At 41.3% G+C, this 16,239-nt stretch overlaps 1 protein-coding gene across 2 annotated transcripts in view; it reads left to right on the top strand.

Annotated features, from left to right (window-relative positions):
* The window catches only part of PTPN21 (protein tyrosine phosphatase, non-receptor type 21), a 93,579-nt gene extending 81,780 nt beyond the window's left edge, over nucleotides 1-11,799 (top strand). For both annotated transcript variants that reach the window (XM_011949451.1, XM_011949452.1), the window contains exons 14-19: nucleotides 3,474-3,611; nucleotides 4,804-5,025; nucleotides 7,520-7,648; nucleotides 7,837-8,071; nucleotides 8,496-8,656; nucleotides 9,300-11,799. In XM_011949451.1, coding sequence (XP_011804841.1) covers nucleotides 3,474-3,611; nucleotides 4,804-5,025; nucleotides 7,520-7,648; nucleotides 7,837-8,071; nucleotides 8,496-8,656; nucleotides 9,300-9,428 — 1,014 coding nt within the window. In that variant the 3' untranslated portion in view covers nucleotides 9,429-11,799. The remainder of the gene's footprint in view (nucleotides 1-3,473; nucleotides 3,612-4,803; nucleotides 5,026-7,519; nucleotides 7,649-7,836; nucleotides 8,072-8,495; nucleotides 8,657-9,299) is intronic.
* The last annotated feature ends 4,440 nt before the right edge of the window (nucleotides 11,800-16,239 follow it).

The raw sequence follows: 16,239 nt of genomic DNA on the forward strand, positions 1-16,239 counted from the left end.
TGCGCTTCCCAGGTGAGGCGATGCCTCGCCCTGCTTCAGCTCTCGCTGGTCGGGCTGCAGCAGCTGACCAGCACCGATTGTCCGGCACTCCCTAGTGAGATGACCCCAGTACCTCAGTTGAAAATGCAGCACTCACCGGTCTTCTTTGTCGCTCGCGCTGGGAGTTGGAGACTGGAGCTGTTCCTATTCGGCCATCTTGCTCCACCCCCCTCCAAGAACTGTCTGTTTTTATGGTGACTCAAGTACTTTCCCCAAATGCTATTTGAGTACAGCTAAGTACTCAGGCCTATTTTATCCCTGTATGTTTTGAATGGGGTCTGGTAGGTTCAGTTAAATCTGAGGACGTTGATCAGCTTCGTTCTCTTAAAAGAACTTTTCTCTCCCATTTACTTTTAAGACCACAATATTAGTAAAATTATGTGAATTATGGTTTTGGTCCTTTTTGCTTAAAGGATTCTACTTAAAGAATGGGTATGGCAACTGTGGTCACAGGAAAGAGCAAAGGTCCTACAAGTTAAGAACCTTGGGGCTGAGTCTAGAGCCTGCCATTTGTTAGTTTGTGGTGACACGGTCAGGACCCTTCATGCGTCAGAACCTCAGCTACCACATCAGATAACGTCAGATCACGAGGACGGTCATCCCTGCTCTGCCTGCTTCATGGCATTATGTCCCACATGCAGTTAGGCATGAAAAAATGCCTCCTGAATTATAGGATTCAGCATAACTGATTTTAACCAAAGATTTGCTTTTATTTGTTTTGACACTGATTACCTTGTAAAAGAGGCAGCCATGTGGCCTCAGACAAGCTATTTAATCTCTCTGTGACTCAGTTTTTACATTTGTAAATGAGAGGACCCCAGAGAATTGTTGGTGAAATAAAATGAGGTTCTGGCACATTGAAAGAGCTTAGTCAATATTAACATTACTGTGAGGTGGCATCATACATTTAACTTAATGGTTTTCAAGAGTGGAAGAGGCCAATCCCCTGTTGTCTCCTCTGACCTTTCATAGTAACATGGGGTTGCCATTTATCTTAATGGTTACAACAAATTTTCTAACGTGAATTAAGGTTATGGAGGTTTAGTATTAAAAACAGTGAAATAAACTGCAGACAAGTAGGAATGATTTTAGAATTCTCCACCCAGCTCCACCTCCAGCGACCTGATTGTTATCTTAAAGGCAGACTGGTTTGGGTGCTCATACATCTACATAAAGATTTTCTTTTTGTTGTACCCTTTAGTGCAGTGGTTCTCACATAAGAAATCACTGTGCAGGGTATGCATTAAAATCCTATGCTTATATTCTAAGGGCTAATTAAGGCATATTCAAGGCTAGTTTTGACTACATACAACATTCTTCCATTACTGGCTTTGAACTGACCTCACAGCCAATCAACTTTATCCAGCGTGTCCCAGTGTGGGATATTTTGAGTCATTTTCAGGCAGAGAAGTGCGGGAGCTAGCTTATATTGGCTGGCAAGAGCCGACTTAAATTTTCAGGAATCTTGTGAGCCAATTGATGTGACATTAACAGTTTGAAATTGGCTGTGATGGGAGTATTTACACCATGGATATGGGCAAACACCAATCAAAACTTCCTTCTAAGAGCCAGTTGTTAAATATTACCAGCACATCACTGTTTTCTGCACGTTAGAACCATTAAATTTCAGCCTAAGCAGGAACTTTTTAGTCTGTATGCCTGTGTCTGAATGTATCTCTTTCTGTCTAGGTGAGGCTTACAGAGGAAAAGTGACTTGCCTGAAAGAAGTTGGTCAGTTAGAGGCCAGATGTGAACCCAGGCCTCTTTTGTTTCTAGTCTAGACTGCATTATGTGGGGAACTCATTATCAAATATGAATTATAAAATTAAAAATTAATCCACTTAGCTTTTTGAGTTAGGTACCAATCATAGTCTCCAATTACAGCAGCAATCTTTTAGGATTTTTTCCCCTCTTACCAAGATGCCTTTTTCCTCTGTTCTTGCGCCATTATCATGGGGCTTCCTGGCCTGTTACAGGTTGAGAGAGCTGGAATAACACTGATTCTGTTTACAGGGCAGAACCATTTTTTTCCAGTTGGGGCTACTCATTATATTGATGTCTTCCAAGGAAGTGCAGTATATCCAACGAAACTTAGCATTTTTTTTTTGAGACGGAGTCTCACTCTGCCCCCAGGCTGGAGTGCAGTGGCACGATCTCAGCTCACTGTAATCTCTACCTCCTGGGTTCAAGCCATTCTCCTGCCTCAGCCTCCCTAATAGCTGGGATTACAGGCATGCGCCACCACACCCAGCTAATTTTTGTATCTTTAGTAGAGATGAGGTTTCACCATGTTAGCCAAGATGGTCTCAATCTCCTGACCTCATGATCCGCTCGCCTCGGCCTCCCAAAATGCTAGGATTACAGGTGTGAGCCCCCGCGCCTGGTCAACTTAGCATTCTTATGCTTATTATTCTCAGAGAGGAAAATCATGCTCTAATAATAACTTTAGGAAGCACCTGATTTCAGGAGATAAGATTTTGTTGATGCCTTCTCTTCTGTCCTGTCCTCCTGGTGTCATGATGGAGATTTTAGCTCTGTTTTATTTTCCTTGTTTAAAAATATAGCCGTTCTGAGAGGTAGTGTGATCTAACCCAGGTCATCCAAGTCTGTGCTAGAACGTTGAGTAGCATATGAGGAGGGAGCTTCAACACACAAAGGGGGCTGCTGCAGAAAGCATTTAATTTTTTCAGAATGACTTAAAGAATTTATATATTTTAAAAATTATAAAAGCTGGCCAGGCATAGTGGCACATGCCTGTAATCTCGAGCACTTTGGGAGGCCACCACAGGAGGATTGCTTAAGTTTGGGAGTTTGAGACCAGCCTGGGCAACATAGTGAGACCCCATCTCTGCAAAAGACACAGAGATTAGTTGGGCATGGTGGCATGCCCACCTGGTATTCCCAGGTACTCGAGAGGTTCAGGTGGGATTGCTTGAGACTGGAGGTTGAGGCTGCAGTGAGCTTGGATGGTGCCACTGCATTCCATCCAGCCTGGGTGACAGAGTGAGACCCTGTCTCAAAAAAACAAAACAAAAACAAAAAATGATAAAAGCTTATTATAGTCAAGTGATTGCATTTAAAGCTTTTTTTTTTTTTTTTTTTTTTGGGACTTCAGCTGATTTTTTACATCTGTCTTGTTTTAAAAGGAATGCGGTCTGCCTGGATCCTCACCCTTCATTACAACAGAACTTTGTAACCAATCGTGTTTCAAAACCTTCTATCTGGAAGACTTATCAGGGCTTTGGCCTTGAAAGGAATGTCTTCCTACTAATGTTTGGTAAACATGTGGTGTGTGAAGGAGTGTAATCTTTCTGGGTTTATTGTGAAAGGAGAACACTCCCTTTGTGTGTTCCTGGTCTTCAGTGCATTGAAATTTCTTTTCACAGGGGTTGTATTTGTGTATATTTCATATATACATATAAATTCCTTTACAGGGAATGAAAAAGACTCGAGTAGATGCAAAAAAAATTGGTCCTCTTAAACTGGCTGCCCTAAACGGACTCTCCCTATCTCGAGTGCCTCTGCCTGATGAAGGAAAGGAAGTGGCTACCAGAGCAACAAATGATGAAAGGGTATGTATGGGACACACGGGGGGCTTTGTGCCTTCTCTGGAACAACCGGTAAATACTACGCAAATGCCTTCATGAGCTTTTGGTGAATTTTCTAACGCAATTTAATAATAAATGATTGTTAAGGAATTTTGTAATATGGGCCTCAAAATTGGGGCAAATGCATAGCTAATGTCTATAGATAATTTCAGGTTTGAATGCTGATTTTTTGTTTGTTTCTCAGTGTTCTTTTTTACCTTCTCCTGGCGTTTTGGGGCAGTCTTGATTTTGATGGCCTTAAAGTGAGAAGAAATCTACAAAAATACAGGAGCATACATAGGAAAGACAGCAGACATTGACTTTATTATATTGAAAGCTTATCTCGAGAGTAGTTTCTCAATTTTTCAAAACTTCCTATTGTGCCTGAGGTGTATTTTCTAAGAGGTTTTATTACATCTAAATCAAATAGGCATACATTTGCTTTACAACGGGATCCTGGAGGTAGTTTCCAATATTTCCTACTGCTTTAGTCTTTTATATATCATATGATATAAAATGAAAACGTGTTCATAGATGTTGGAACTCATTATCCGTCCCCTAGATTTACTGTTCCCCAGGAGAATTCCATCTATTAGGGGTCACAGAATTGACCACAGATCTAGAGATAATGAATTCAACAAATTTCTTTAGGCCAATTTTCAACTTTAAACAAAACTTTGCATTATATTTCTCACCAAAATGATTGTCTTTTGTTCTTTTAACTCTTGTTGTTGTGGCTTGTTAAAATTTTAACTTTGTTTTCACCTAGAATTTTGTTTTTGTTTTTATTTGTTTTGGTTTTTTTGAGATAGTGAACCTCATGGTTCACTGCAGCCTCAACCTCCTGGGCTCAAGCAGTCCTCTTGCCTCATCCTCCCAAGTAGCTGGGACCACAGGCATGCACCACCACACCTGGCTCATTTTTTAATTTTTTGCAGGGATGGGGTCTCACTGTGTTGCTCAGGCTGGTCCTGAACTCTTAGGCACAAGTGATCCTCCCTCCTTGGCCTCCCAAAGTGCTGGGATTACAGGCATGAACCACCCCGTGCCCAACCTAGAATTTTCAATATTAGACAGTGCTAGATGTGAAGCAGAAAACAAAATTCCAAATACACAGTCAAAAGGTAGCCACGACATGTGGCTGTATTCATGTTATTCCATATATTCTGTTTTATAGTGTAAAATTCTGGAACAACGATTAGAACAAGGAATGGTATTCACAGAATATGAAAGAATTCTTAAGAAACGGCTGGTTGATGGGGAGTGCTCAACAGCACGACTCCCTGAAAATGCAGAAAGAAATCGATTCCAAGATGTTCTTCCTTATGACGATGCGAGAGTGGAGTTGGTCCCAACTAAAGAAAACAACACTGGTTACATCAATGCATCGCATATTAAGGTGAGAGGAATGCCTCAAGTAATAAACAGCACATGCAGTTTCAGTTAAATTACAAGAATGGTAAGAATTATATTCATGTCTGTTTAGAATGCAGATATTTTAAAATTTATTTTCATTTTATTGTTTTAGATAAACACTCTAGTTTTGAACATTTGTGACAAACTGTACTACAAGCTGGGAAATCCACACACCAGTGCTAGGTAAAAAGTGTCTACAGACAGAGCCAAAGTCATGTCTCTCCATGTGCGAAACCACTCTGCCCCCAACACTGTTACCAGGACTCAGGGCACACTTATTTGCCTGGCTTTTTTTCTTTTGCCTTTTTTGAGATGGAGTCTTGCTCTGTCGCCCAGACTGGTGGAGTGCAGTGGTGTGATCATGGCTCCCTACAGCCTTGACCTTCTGTTGCCTGGCTTTAGAACTTTGTCCTTCTAAATCTGAAGACCTCTTTTTAGCTCATAAATTCTTCTGGGAGCCACTGAATTGCTGGTTTTTCCTCATCACATACCGACATACATTTTCATGTAACAGAAGTGTCTCGGCTTTTTGATGGTGTTCACAAAAGCTTTCAAAAGTTGCCATCTGTTCTCTTTGCATACTCTTTGTAATAATTTTTAAGTATCGGCCGGGCGCGGTGGCTCAAGCCTGTAATCCCAGCACTTTGGGAGGCCGAGACGGGCGGATCACGAGGTCAGGAGATCGAGACCATCCTGGCTAACACAGTGAAACCCGGTCTCTACTAAAAAATACAAAAAACTAGCCGGGCGAGGTGGCGGGCGCCTGTAGTCCCAGCTACTCGGGAGGCTGAGGCAGGAGAATGGCGTGAACCCGGGAGGTGGAGCTTGCAGTGAGCTGAGATCCGGCCACTGCACTCCAGCCTGGGCGACAGAGTGAGACTCCGTCTCAAAAAAAAAAAAAAAAAAATTTTTAAGTATCATTTTGTTCTTTGAAGAAGTGCTTTTTTCCTGGAACCAGTATAATGTCATTAAACTGGGGTAATGTTTATGGTGAGAGATAGGGGGTCTAGTTTTATTTTTCTGCTTATGGATATCAAGTTTTCCCACCCCATGTATTTAAGAGACTATCCTTCCCCAGTGTATGTTCTTGGCACCTTATCTGGGGTAATATCACTGCCATGAAAATGGACAAAATGATGATTCACAACACATGATGGAATAAAGCCAGATGTTCCCTCTTCCTCATTGTACCCTTTGTTCATGCTGGCCACATTCAATTCTTTATTTTGGGAAGGAGAAATCTCATGGTGAGTGAAGGAGTAAGTGTGGACAGGTGGTGTTTTGTTTTCTTTAGTTTGCAAGTATTATTTGAGAAGGGAACAAGCTGACACCAAGGCTTTCTGGAGCCTGGAAGTCTGCCTGTGAATGCCAGTACCCCTTGATGGCTTTTGGGAATCTATGCACATACTATTTTATTTTTAAATATAATATCAGCATACTTTACTTAAAAACCGAGCATTTCTTTGAAATAACTCATCCAGTCTCTTATGACTAGATGGATGAGAATGAATGATACTGTAGTTCTGTAGTGATATTTCAAAATCTTCAGCAGCCACTTGCAGAATAGAGGAAAGAATTTGATAGACCTGGGACTGACTCCTAGATCTAAAATGAGGTGGGACCTCACTTTATAAGCTGTGTTGTGGGACCTCATCTCAGTTATATGGAAATAAATAAATGATGACACCTACCCTGCCGGCTTCTCACTAGCCCCCTCCTCTTCCCTAGTACTTATTCACTGTTATAATCTGCTGCTCATCCACAGTGGCAGCCACTGGGTGCTCAGTGAGATGATGTGGAGCAGTGACTAGGAGACTGGCAGCCCTGAGTGAGAGTGCATGTGGCACAAGGCTTGGCACTGGGTTTTACATTTAGTGAGCGTTTGGAGACAGTTATTGTCATCACTCAACATTGGTGAAGCCAAGATTTAACCCAGGTCTCTTAACTGCAAATCTAGTAATTACTGTTGTATTAGACTGCTCTCAAGGAAGTTAAATCTTAAGTGGAAACTTATATTTTTGTGGAGAGTGACCTTGACTCAGAAGTTCAGAGGTGAGACTATCTTAAGTAGGAAGTTTTTTTTTTTTTTTTTTTAAAGAAGAGGAACCATGGCTGTAATAATAGCTACTTATTGAGTTATATACCAGGTACCATAGATACTGACTCAGTCCTCACAACGACCCTATGAGGGTAGGCAGCATTTTTATTTTACAAATGAGAACTGAGATTCAGCAAGGTTAAGCAGGTTGCATAGATATTATGTATGTTCACAGTACCTAAGTTTATAAAAATGTCAGTAATGCAAATTGTATTCACAAGGGAAAAGATGAAAAGTCTTTCCTTATTCTGCTGAATAATCCAGTTTACTACTTTTTTACTTTTTTAAACAACTTTTTTAGTACTACCATGAATGTATGCATACATACCTATGTATATTATACACACATGTCAATTTTTTTAACCTTTTCTAATCCCAGGTCTCTGTCAGTGGAATTGAATGGGATTATATTGCCACACAGGGACCGTTACAGAATACCTGTCAAGATTTTTGGCAAATGGTATGGGAGCAGGGAATTGCAATTATAGCAATGGTGACAGCAGAAGAGGTAGGTATTCATTTCTCTTAAGTGATTTTCTCAGCCTCTGAAGAACAGTTAATGTTAATCATCTAGAATCCTGACCTGTGGAGAAAAAGGCAGGGTAGGGTTGTGGTTCTGTTTCAGATGTGCCATCTGTGTGAGAAGGGCATCCATTGCCGGACCTCGAGTCATTTAACCGTGCTCGTCTTTAACAGGAGGGTGGAAGGGAGAAGAGCTTTAGGTATTGGCCACGACTTGGTTCCAGGCACAACACTGTCACCTATGGAAGGTTTAAGATCACGACCCGCTTCCGCACAGACTCTGGCTGCTATGCCACCACGGGCCTGAAGATGAAGCACCTCCTTACCGGGCAAGAGAGGACCGTCTGGCACCTCCAGTACACAGACTGGCCTGAGCATGGCTGTCCAGAAGACCTCAAGGGATTTTTATGTGAGTGACTTTAAGTTTGTTCCCAGGACAGCTGCCTCTGGAGCTGTTAAACAGAGAGGAACATTTATGTTTCTGAAATATTTCCTTTATGTTCTCTCATATAAGCTTTGGACTTGTTTTAACATAAAGAATACAAGTGTTTTGGGGAGGGTTAATAAGAGGTTTATAAATTATGATTTGGTAGTGAGTAGAATGCCCCAACTGACTGAGTATCTCCCCCATTTCATTTTGTAGACCAGAAAGTGGGCAGAGGTAGTGACTTGCTCAGGGTCACACTGTCCCTTGGTGATTGGGTTTGGTTCACTGGTACCCAGTGCTCTTTATCTGCAGTCCTGTTAATCAGTGGAGAGAATATGAAGATTGAGTCGTCAATGTGATACGCCTTGATCCTTGAGTATTTTTCTATTTCTTTGATTTTCCACAGCGTATCTTGAAGAGATCCAGTCTGTTCGACGCCATACAAATAGCACAAGTGATCCCCAAAGCCCAAACTCTCCGTTGTTGGTCCACTGCAGTGCTGGGGTAGGAAGGACTGGCGTGGTTATTTTGTCGGAGATCATGATCGCCTGCCTGGAACACAATGAGGTGATGGCACTTATGATCGCCTGGCCTTTTTGGGTGGAAATAAGGCTGGGGAGGAGAGGGACGAAGTGACCTAATAGCTCTTTTTGTGCACATTTCCTTGGACTCCGGTGGCCTCCAGATGTTACTAATGTTCCCTGCAAAAGGCTGTGTCTTCTTGGAGAGTCTCAGTACTAATCAGCATATTAAAGACTGAGAAGTCATACGATAAAGCTGTTTAATTTTGTTTTACTTGCCCAAGGTTTTTCAAATTTGAGCTCAGAACTCTTTTTTTCTGTTTACATTTCAAGGATGATTCATGCTGCCCAGAGCCCTTGAGGGAAATAGCTAGATATTGATAGCACACTATGTTTTTGTAGAATCTTGGTATTTAGTGAGATATGGTAACTATGTCCAACCATACAGAGTCAGTGAGCTATACCCAGGGAATGTTGAAGAAATAGTCTGCATGGACATTCTATTTATAGTTAAAACTAATCTGAAAATCAGAAGTAGGCAATCATGGCTTATTTCTAGAAGATGCTAAGGTGGAAAAGAGACTGTGTGCATCTCCTAACCAGGTTTCTGCCAGGACACTAGTGTCCTCCCATCCTTTCTCTCTCCCAAGGGGAACGCATTATCTTCATTACCATTTCTCTCAACCTAGGTACTGGACATCCCAAGAGTACTGGACATGCTGAGGCAACAGAGAATGATGCTGGTGCAGACTCTCTGCCAGTACACGTTTGTGTACAGAGTCCTCATCCAGTTCCTGAAAAGCTCCAGGCTCATCTAAGCTCCCAGATTTCTTACGGGGCCAGTCATGTGAAGCGTTTACAGCTTTAAAATAAAGCGCTTGCCTAACTCATACTTTCCCCCCTTGACACTTGATCCACGCAGCGTGGCACTGGGACGTAAATGGTGCAGTCTGAATGGCAGCGCACTGAAGGAAATGTGCGAAGCACAGGCTGAAGACGGGTTTCTCACCTGGGAAAGGTGCTCAAGGAGGACTTGGTTTCAAGGGCCTTGCCCTGCCCTGGTCTGTCCGGTTTGCAGTACTTGCACACATTTTGGAGATTGTACTTTCTAGACAATGCTCTATTTTACTGAAGCTATGCTGGGCAATTCTGGCAATCATTAAAGCGCATAGATTTCTATCTTAAACTAATTTTTGATAATGGAGTTTTATTTTATGATAAATATTTAGGGATTTTCTAGTGAGAAGCAACTTTGTGTAGGGATGATCCACAGATATGAGTGGCTCCTATATAACTTTGTATTTAAAAATCATGTTATTATCTTTTGTAATTTTTTGAAAACCTTGGTTACTTAATGGTTTAGTTACCAAACTGAAAACTATACTGAGAATCTATAAGTGTTATTTTGAAACATCAAAAGGATTTTTCTATCCAGAACATTTTTTATCCTAAAAATTCTATATAGTTGTACCTTCTCCATTTTTCAAATGAGAGCTCAACTCATTTAGATACTGAAATGAGTCAGTTAATGTAAAGTTGGGGATGAAGGCACATTATTTAAAATGTAAGAGAATAAACATTATGTTTTCAGTATTACTCATATCTAAATGAATTTGATTTTATTGGTTGAAAATGAAGTGAAAAACAATTGTCTAGGGTGGTTTTAAGCACTTTTTTTGTTAAAAACGTATCTGAGTTTTAATGTATGTGTTGTTTTGTAGATGGCACAATAACAATGGGCCCTGAGAAGTGTTTTGGGAGAGATTAAGGACTAAGAGTATGTAAGATGACTAGGACAAGAGTAGGGGGAGTGTGATGGTAAATGCAGGAAGGCTTCGTCTTTACAAAAATGCAGTATTATCTATACTCAGACTGAGGTGCTGGGATGGAGAGCAGGGGCTTGGAGTATGGGGGCTGACCCCACAGCACTGTCCCCAGGGAATTCAAGTCCTCTCACAGCCAGTACTTACTCTGTTTCCTTGGGGTTTTTCCCACCTAAACCTGTGTTGTTTCTTTTTCATAAATAAATTCAGCATTATAGTATCATTAAAAGAAGCCTTGAAGAGGCGTATTTTTCCTTTTGGTTGAAGGAAGGGAATAGTTAGTAATAGTTTTCACCTCTTCTCCCACAAAGTACAGTCCAAATTTGTGCACAGAGATTGCTATGGTATTCAAGAGGTACTTGCATTTTAGCTCCTTAATTCCCTGGTAGGTGTTAGCTGTTTACTGCCCCCTCACCCATCCCGTTTAGGCACATCCCAATAGACAGAACCAGGCTGAGTTACAGGGGGAGAGTGTCATCTCTGGCCCAGATTAAGATGGCCTTGTCAGAATGACCGTTGAGTAGGTACGGATGAATGGAATATTTAGTGGAGGAACCCTTTCCTTTTTCCTTCTTTTTGGGGTCTCTTCTTAAAATGAAAAGCTTCCAAAATATCAAATCTAGGGCTGTTTCCTAAATTACACTATTCTAGGCATCATTTTGATTCCCATGTCACTCCTTAACTCACTTCTTTGAGCACTACAAGTATGTTGTCAGCCACGAGACAGGACTTCCTAAATAGTGTGTGCACCAGCCTAACTCTGCCTTACTCAGAAACCAACCACCTAAGAGGAAACTCAGAAGATATTAATGAAAACTAATCGAAAGTATGCACACTTCTCATGTAGGAACAAAATTAAAATTTTACATTTTTATTTTACAACGTAAATTACATTTTGTAGCAACAAAATGTAAATTTTGTAAATACAAAATTCTTTTTAAAGTCCTGTTTAAAGAACAATAGAACTAAGTGAAAATATTCAGAACGAGCTCCTTAGAAGAAAGGAGTAAGAATTTTTTACTGGGACTATTTCCCATCTCTAGAAAAAGTGCTTCTTCCCTTCCCCCTCCCTCTCCATGGTATGTTTTTGTGAAAATGCTTTTCTATCAGGTTTAAACAGTTTGACGTAGCTCATTGACAAGAACATATTGTAAAACAAATCTAATTAAAGAGTAATATATGGTCTATTTGTGTTCCTGTTGTAATAATTTGATAAGTAAACTTCTGAGGGCAAAATTACTGTTTAAATCTATCACTCTTAAAATGTTGCATGTTTGACATCGTTCCTAAGAGCCATGTAATTTTAAACTTTTAATTGCAGTTAGTGAATATGAAAGGATTTCTGAATAAAAATCTATCCACATTACTAAGCTTTGAAATAGTGTGATTTTCAAGAAGAAACTAGAACATTGAGGGTTCATAGGTTTACCGCCTCTGAAATTAGTATATTAATGTCTGCCAAACTTACACAGTGCTTCATGTATCTTAGTGTCTTTAATACAAATTATCAAAATGTGCACTTCTACAAAACGTAGAGTTATAAACCAGTGTTTTCCACTGATCAATTTTGGTATCTTTGGCATCAGTTTTCCTGATTAGTGGGGTCTTTTGATGAAATAGTTTAGCTGATAGTTTTGAGCACAGAAAGTACTCATTTTATTTTTTATTTTTGAGATGGAGCCTTGCTCTGTTGCCCAGGCTACAGTGCAGTGGCACGATCTCAGCTCACTGCAACCTCTGCCTCCTGGGTTTGAGCCATTCTCCTGCCTCAGCCCCTAGTAGCTGGGATTACAGGCATGCACCCACTATGCCCGGCTAATTTTTGTATTTTTAGTGGAGACGGGGTTTCACCATGTTGGCCAGGCTGGTCTCCAACACCTGACCTCAAGTGATCTGTCTGCCTTGGCCTCCCAAAGTGCTGGGATTATAGGCATGAGTCACTGTCCGGCCAGAAAGTACTCATTTTAGAATATCATTTGGAATGCTTATTGTAGTCATTTATTATTAATTTCTTCTGGAACATCTACTGTGAAGCATTCAGAAAATGCTAGAATTTAGTCTTTAAAACCCTTTGGCCAAATTAGAAGCTGGGCCTGTGCTTCCTTAGAAACGTCCAGAAAGCAATGTCTAGTCAGAAACACAGGAGAGGGGGGTGTGGTGGTGTGGGACTGAGTGATGACAGCATGACGTGGCCAGCTTTTCTGTGAAGCTTTCACCATCAGAAGACAACAGTCATTTCAGATGGGTTGAGATGTTAATGTTCACAATATTAAGAAAATTTAAATATACAACTATGTACCGTAAAATAAACTGGAGATTAGCTGCAACTTGACAAGAGCAGGTTTATTGTTTGAGATTTGCATGAACAAATGGAAACAGGAATTACTATTCTAAGTAAGACTTTTTTTTGTTTGTTTGTTTTTTGGGAGACGGAGTTTTGCTCCATGGCCCAGACTGGAGTGCAATGGCACGATCTTGGCTCACTGCAACCTCTGCCTTCTGGGTTCAAGCGATTCTCCTGCCTTGGCCTCCCAAGTAGCTGGGATTACAGATGTGCACCATTACGCTCGGCTAATTTTTTATTTTTAGTAGAGATGGGGTTTCACCATGTTGGCCAGGCTCATCTCAAACTCCTGACCTCAGGGGATCCGCCCACCTCGGCCTCCCAAAGTGTTGGGATTACAGGCATGAGCCACTGTGCCTGGCTGTAAGTCAGACTTTTTAAAGGAACTCTTTTGGATAGAAATGTAGTTGAACTTGCTTATCAGCAAGATTTCATGTGGAACAAGCTAAAACTATCCCTTTCCGGTTTAATTTTTTTTTTTAAAGAATCTAAATTGCAGGGGGCTTTCTTTTGAGCTGAGGGATGGACATTTCAAAAGTAGAGGAATAGCTGTGTTAGAAATTTGCCTGGGAAAACATTTCTCAATATAAGCTTTTCAAATTCCTGTAAATAAGAGCTCCATTTACCCTACTATCTAAAATTATTTATAGAAAAATGAGGACGGCCGGTCGTGGTGGCTCACTCCTATAATCCCAGCACTTTGGGAGGCCGAGGCCGAGGCGGGTGGATCACGATGTCGGGAGTTACAGACCAGCCTGGCCAACATGGTGAAACCCCATCTCTACTAAAAATACAAAACTTAGCTGGGCATGGAGGCACGTGTCTGTAATCCCAGCTACTCAGGGAGGCGGAGGCAGGAGAATTGCTTGAACCTGGGAGGCAAAGGTTGCAGTGAGCCGAGATCTCGCCTCTGCACTCCAGAGTAAGACTCTGTCTCAAAAAACAAACAAAACAAAAACAAACGAAAAATGAGGAAATGTTAGGAAATTCAGATCAAAGTTTGCATGTTTTGGGGATACTTGGGTAGAGAGGATTTTAGAAAACATTTGAAGTCCTTGGATTGTTAAAGTGGTGGCATAGTTTTCTGTGTATTTCAGGTAGTTCCCAAATAAAAAATACGCTCTAAAAGTTCACTTGTATGTTGACTTTTAGTAATATTTACCCATGGAAGCAATACTCTTGGTGTTAACTTTTAGTTTGTGCCCCCAAAGCTTACTCAAACCACAGGGGCCCTGAAAGGTAAGCAGTGGTACAGAACCAAACCATATCTATATGTGTTCTGTACTCCAAGAAATTATAGGGCAACTTTTCTCCCTACTGCACCCTGCTGGTGAGATCGGAGAATAAATTCTCACTCCTGTCGGACAGTGGCTCACACTCAGAAAGCAACTGAAGTTAAACTGGTCAGTGTTTTATGGGGAAACTTTACAGAAAGTAAAGGCCAACCAACACAAAACCAGTGCACTTAACAAAAATACAACCAAGGACCCTCACAGGGTCCACTTCACTCTCCTGCTACCTCCACTTGAGCAGGTGCTGGTATCCATGGCTGAAAGACCTGAAGATAAATCACATCTCAGGACTTTTTGCAGACACTCCCCAGCATCAGCCCAGAGCCCAGTAGCTCTGCTGGGTGACTAGATCTAGAAGAGAAATAACAGTCACTGCAGTTTGCCTCTCAGGATGCACCATCCTTAGGGAAAAGGGGAGAGCACCACACCAAAGGAGCAACCCGTGGTACAAAAGAATCTGAACAGCAGCCCTTGAGTCCTAGATCTTCCCTCACATACTCTACCCAAATGAGAAGGAACCAGAAAAACAATTCTGATAATATGACAAAACAAGGTTTTTTAACACCCCAAAAGATCACACTAGCTCACCAACAGTGGATCCAAACGAAGATAAAATCTCTGAATTGCCAGAAAAAAGGATTCAGAAGATCAACTATTAAGTCAATCAAGGAGGCACCAGAGAAAGGTGAAGTCTAACTTAAAGAAATTTAAAAAATGATACAGGGCCGGGTGTGGTGGCTCACACCTGTAATCCCAACACTTTAGGAGGCCGAGGCAGGTGGATCACTTGAGGTCAGGAGATCAAGACCAGCCTGGCCAACATGGCAAAACCCTGTCTCTACTAAAAATACAAAAATTAGCTGGGCATAGTGGTGGGCACCTGTAGTCCCAGCTACTGGGAGGCTGAGGCAGAAGAATTGCTTAAATCTGGAGAGGCAGAGGTTGCAGTGAGCCGAGATTGTGCCACCGCACTCCAGCCTGGGTGACAGAGCAAGACTCCTTCTCAAAGAAAAAAAAAAAGATACAGGATAAGCATGGAAAAATCTCCAGTGAAATAGCATAAGTAAAAAACAATCATGGCTGGGCGTGGTGGCTCACACCTGCAATCCCAGCAGTTTGGGAGGCTGAGGCAGATGGAGTTCAAAACCAGCCTGGCCAATCTGATGAACCCTGTCTCTACTAAAAATACAAAAATTAGTCAGGTGTGGTGGCAGATACCTGTAATCCCAGCTACTCGGGAGGCTGAGATAGGAGAATCGCTTGAACCTGGGAGGCAGAGGTTGCAGGTAGCAAAGATTTTGCGATTCTACTCCAGCCTGGGTGACAAGAGTGAATCTCCATCTCAAAACAAAACAAAAAGCACAATTTCTAGAAATGAAGAACACACTTAGAGAAATGCAAAATGCATTGGAAGAGCTCAGCAACAGAACTGAACAAGTGGAAGAAAGGAACTTCACAGCTCAAAGACAAGGCTTTCAAATTAACCCAATCTGACAAAGACAAAAAGGAATTTAAAAAAAATGATCAAAACCTCCAAGAAGTTTGGGATTATGTTAAATCACCAAACCTGAGAATAACTGGTGTTCCTGAGGAAGAAGAGAAACCTAAAAGTTTGGAAAACATATCTGAGGGAATAATTGAAGAAAACTTTCTCAGCTCTGCTAGAGATCTAGACATCCAAATACAATAAATTCAAAGAACACCTGGGAAGTTCATCACAAAAAGATCATTGCCTGGGCACACAGTCATCAGGTTATCTAAAGTCAAGAAAAAGGAAAGACTCTTAGGAACTATGAGGCAAAAGCATCACATAACCTATAAAAGAAAACCTATCAGATTAATAGCAGATTTCTCAGCAGAAACCCTACAAGCTAAAAGGGACTGGGGTTCTATATTTAACTTCCTTAAACAAAGCAAGTATCAGCCAAGAATTTTGTATCCAGCAAAATTAAGCTTCATAAATGAAGGAAAGATACAGTCTTTTTCAGACAAACAAATGCTGGGAGAATTTGCCACTACCAAGCCAGCACTAAAAGAACTACTAAAGGCCGGGCGCAGTGGCTCACACCTGTAATCCCAGCACTTTGGGAGGCTGAGGCAGGTGGATCACAGGTCAGGAGATTGAGACCATCCTGGCTAAGATGGTGAAACCCAGTCTCTACTAAAAATA

The sequence above is a fragment of the Colobus angolensis genome, unplaced genomic scaffold (genome assembly GCF_000951035.1).
Source record: "Colobus angolensis palliatus isolate OR3802 unplaced genomic scaffold, Cang.pa_1.0 Scaffold3, whole genome shotgun sequence".
NCBI classification, from domain to species: domain Eukaryota; kingdom Metazoa; phylum Chordata; class Mammalia; order Primates; family Cercopithecidae; genus Colobus; species Colobus angolensis.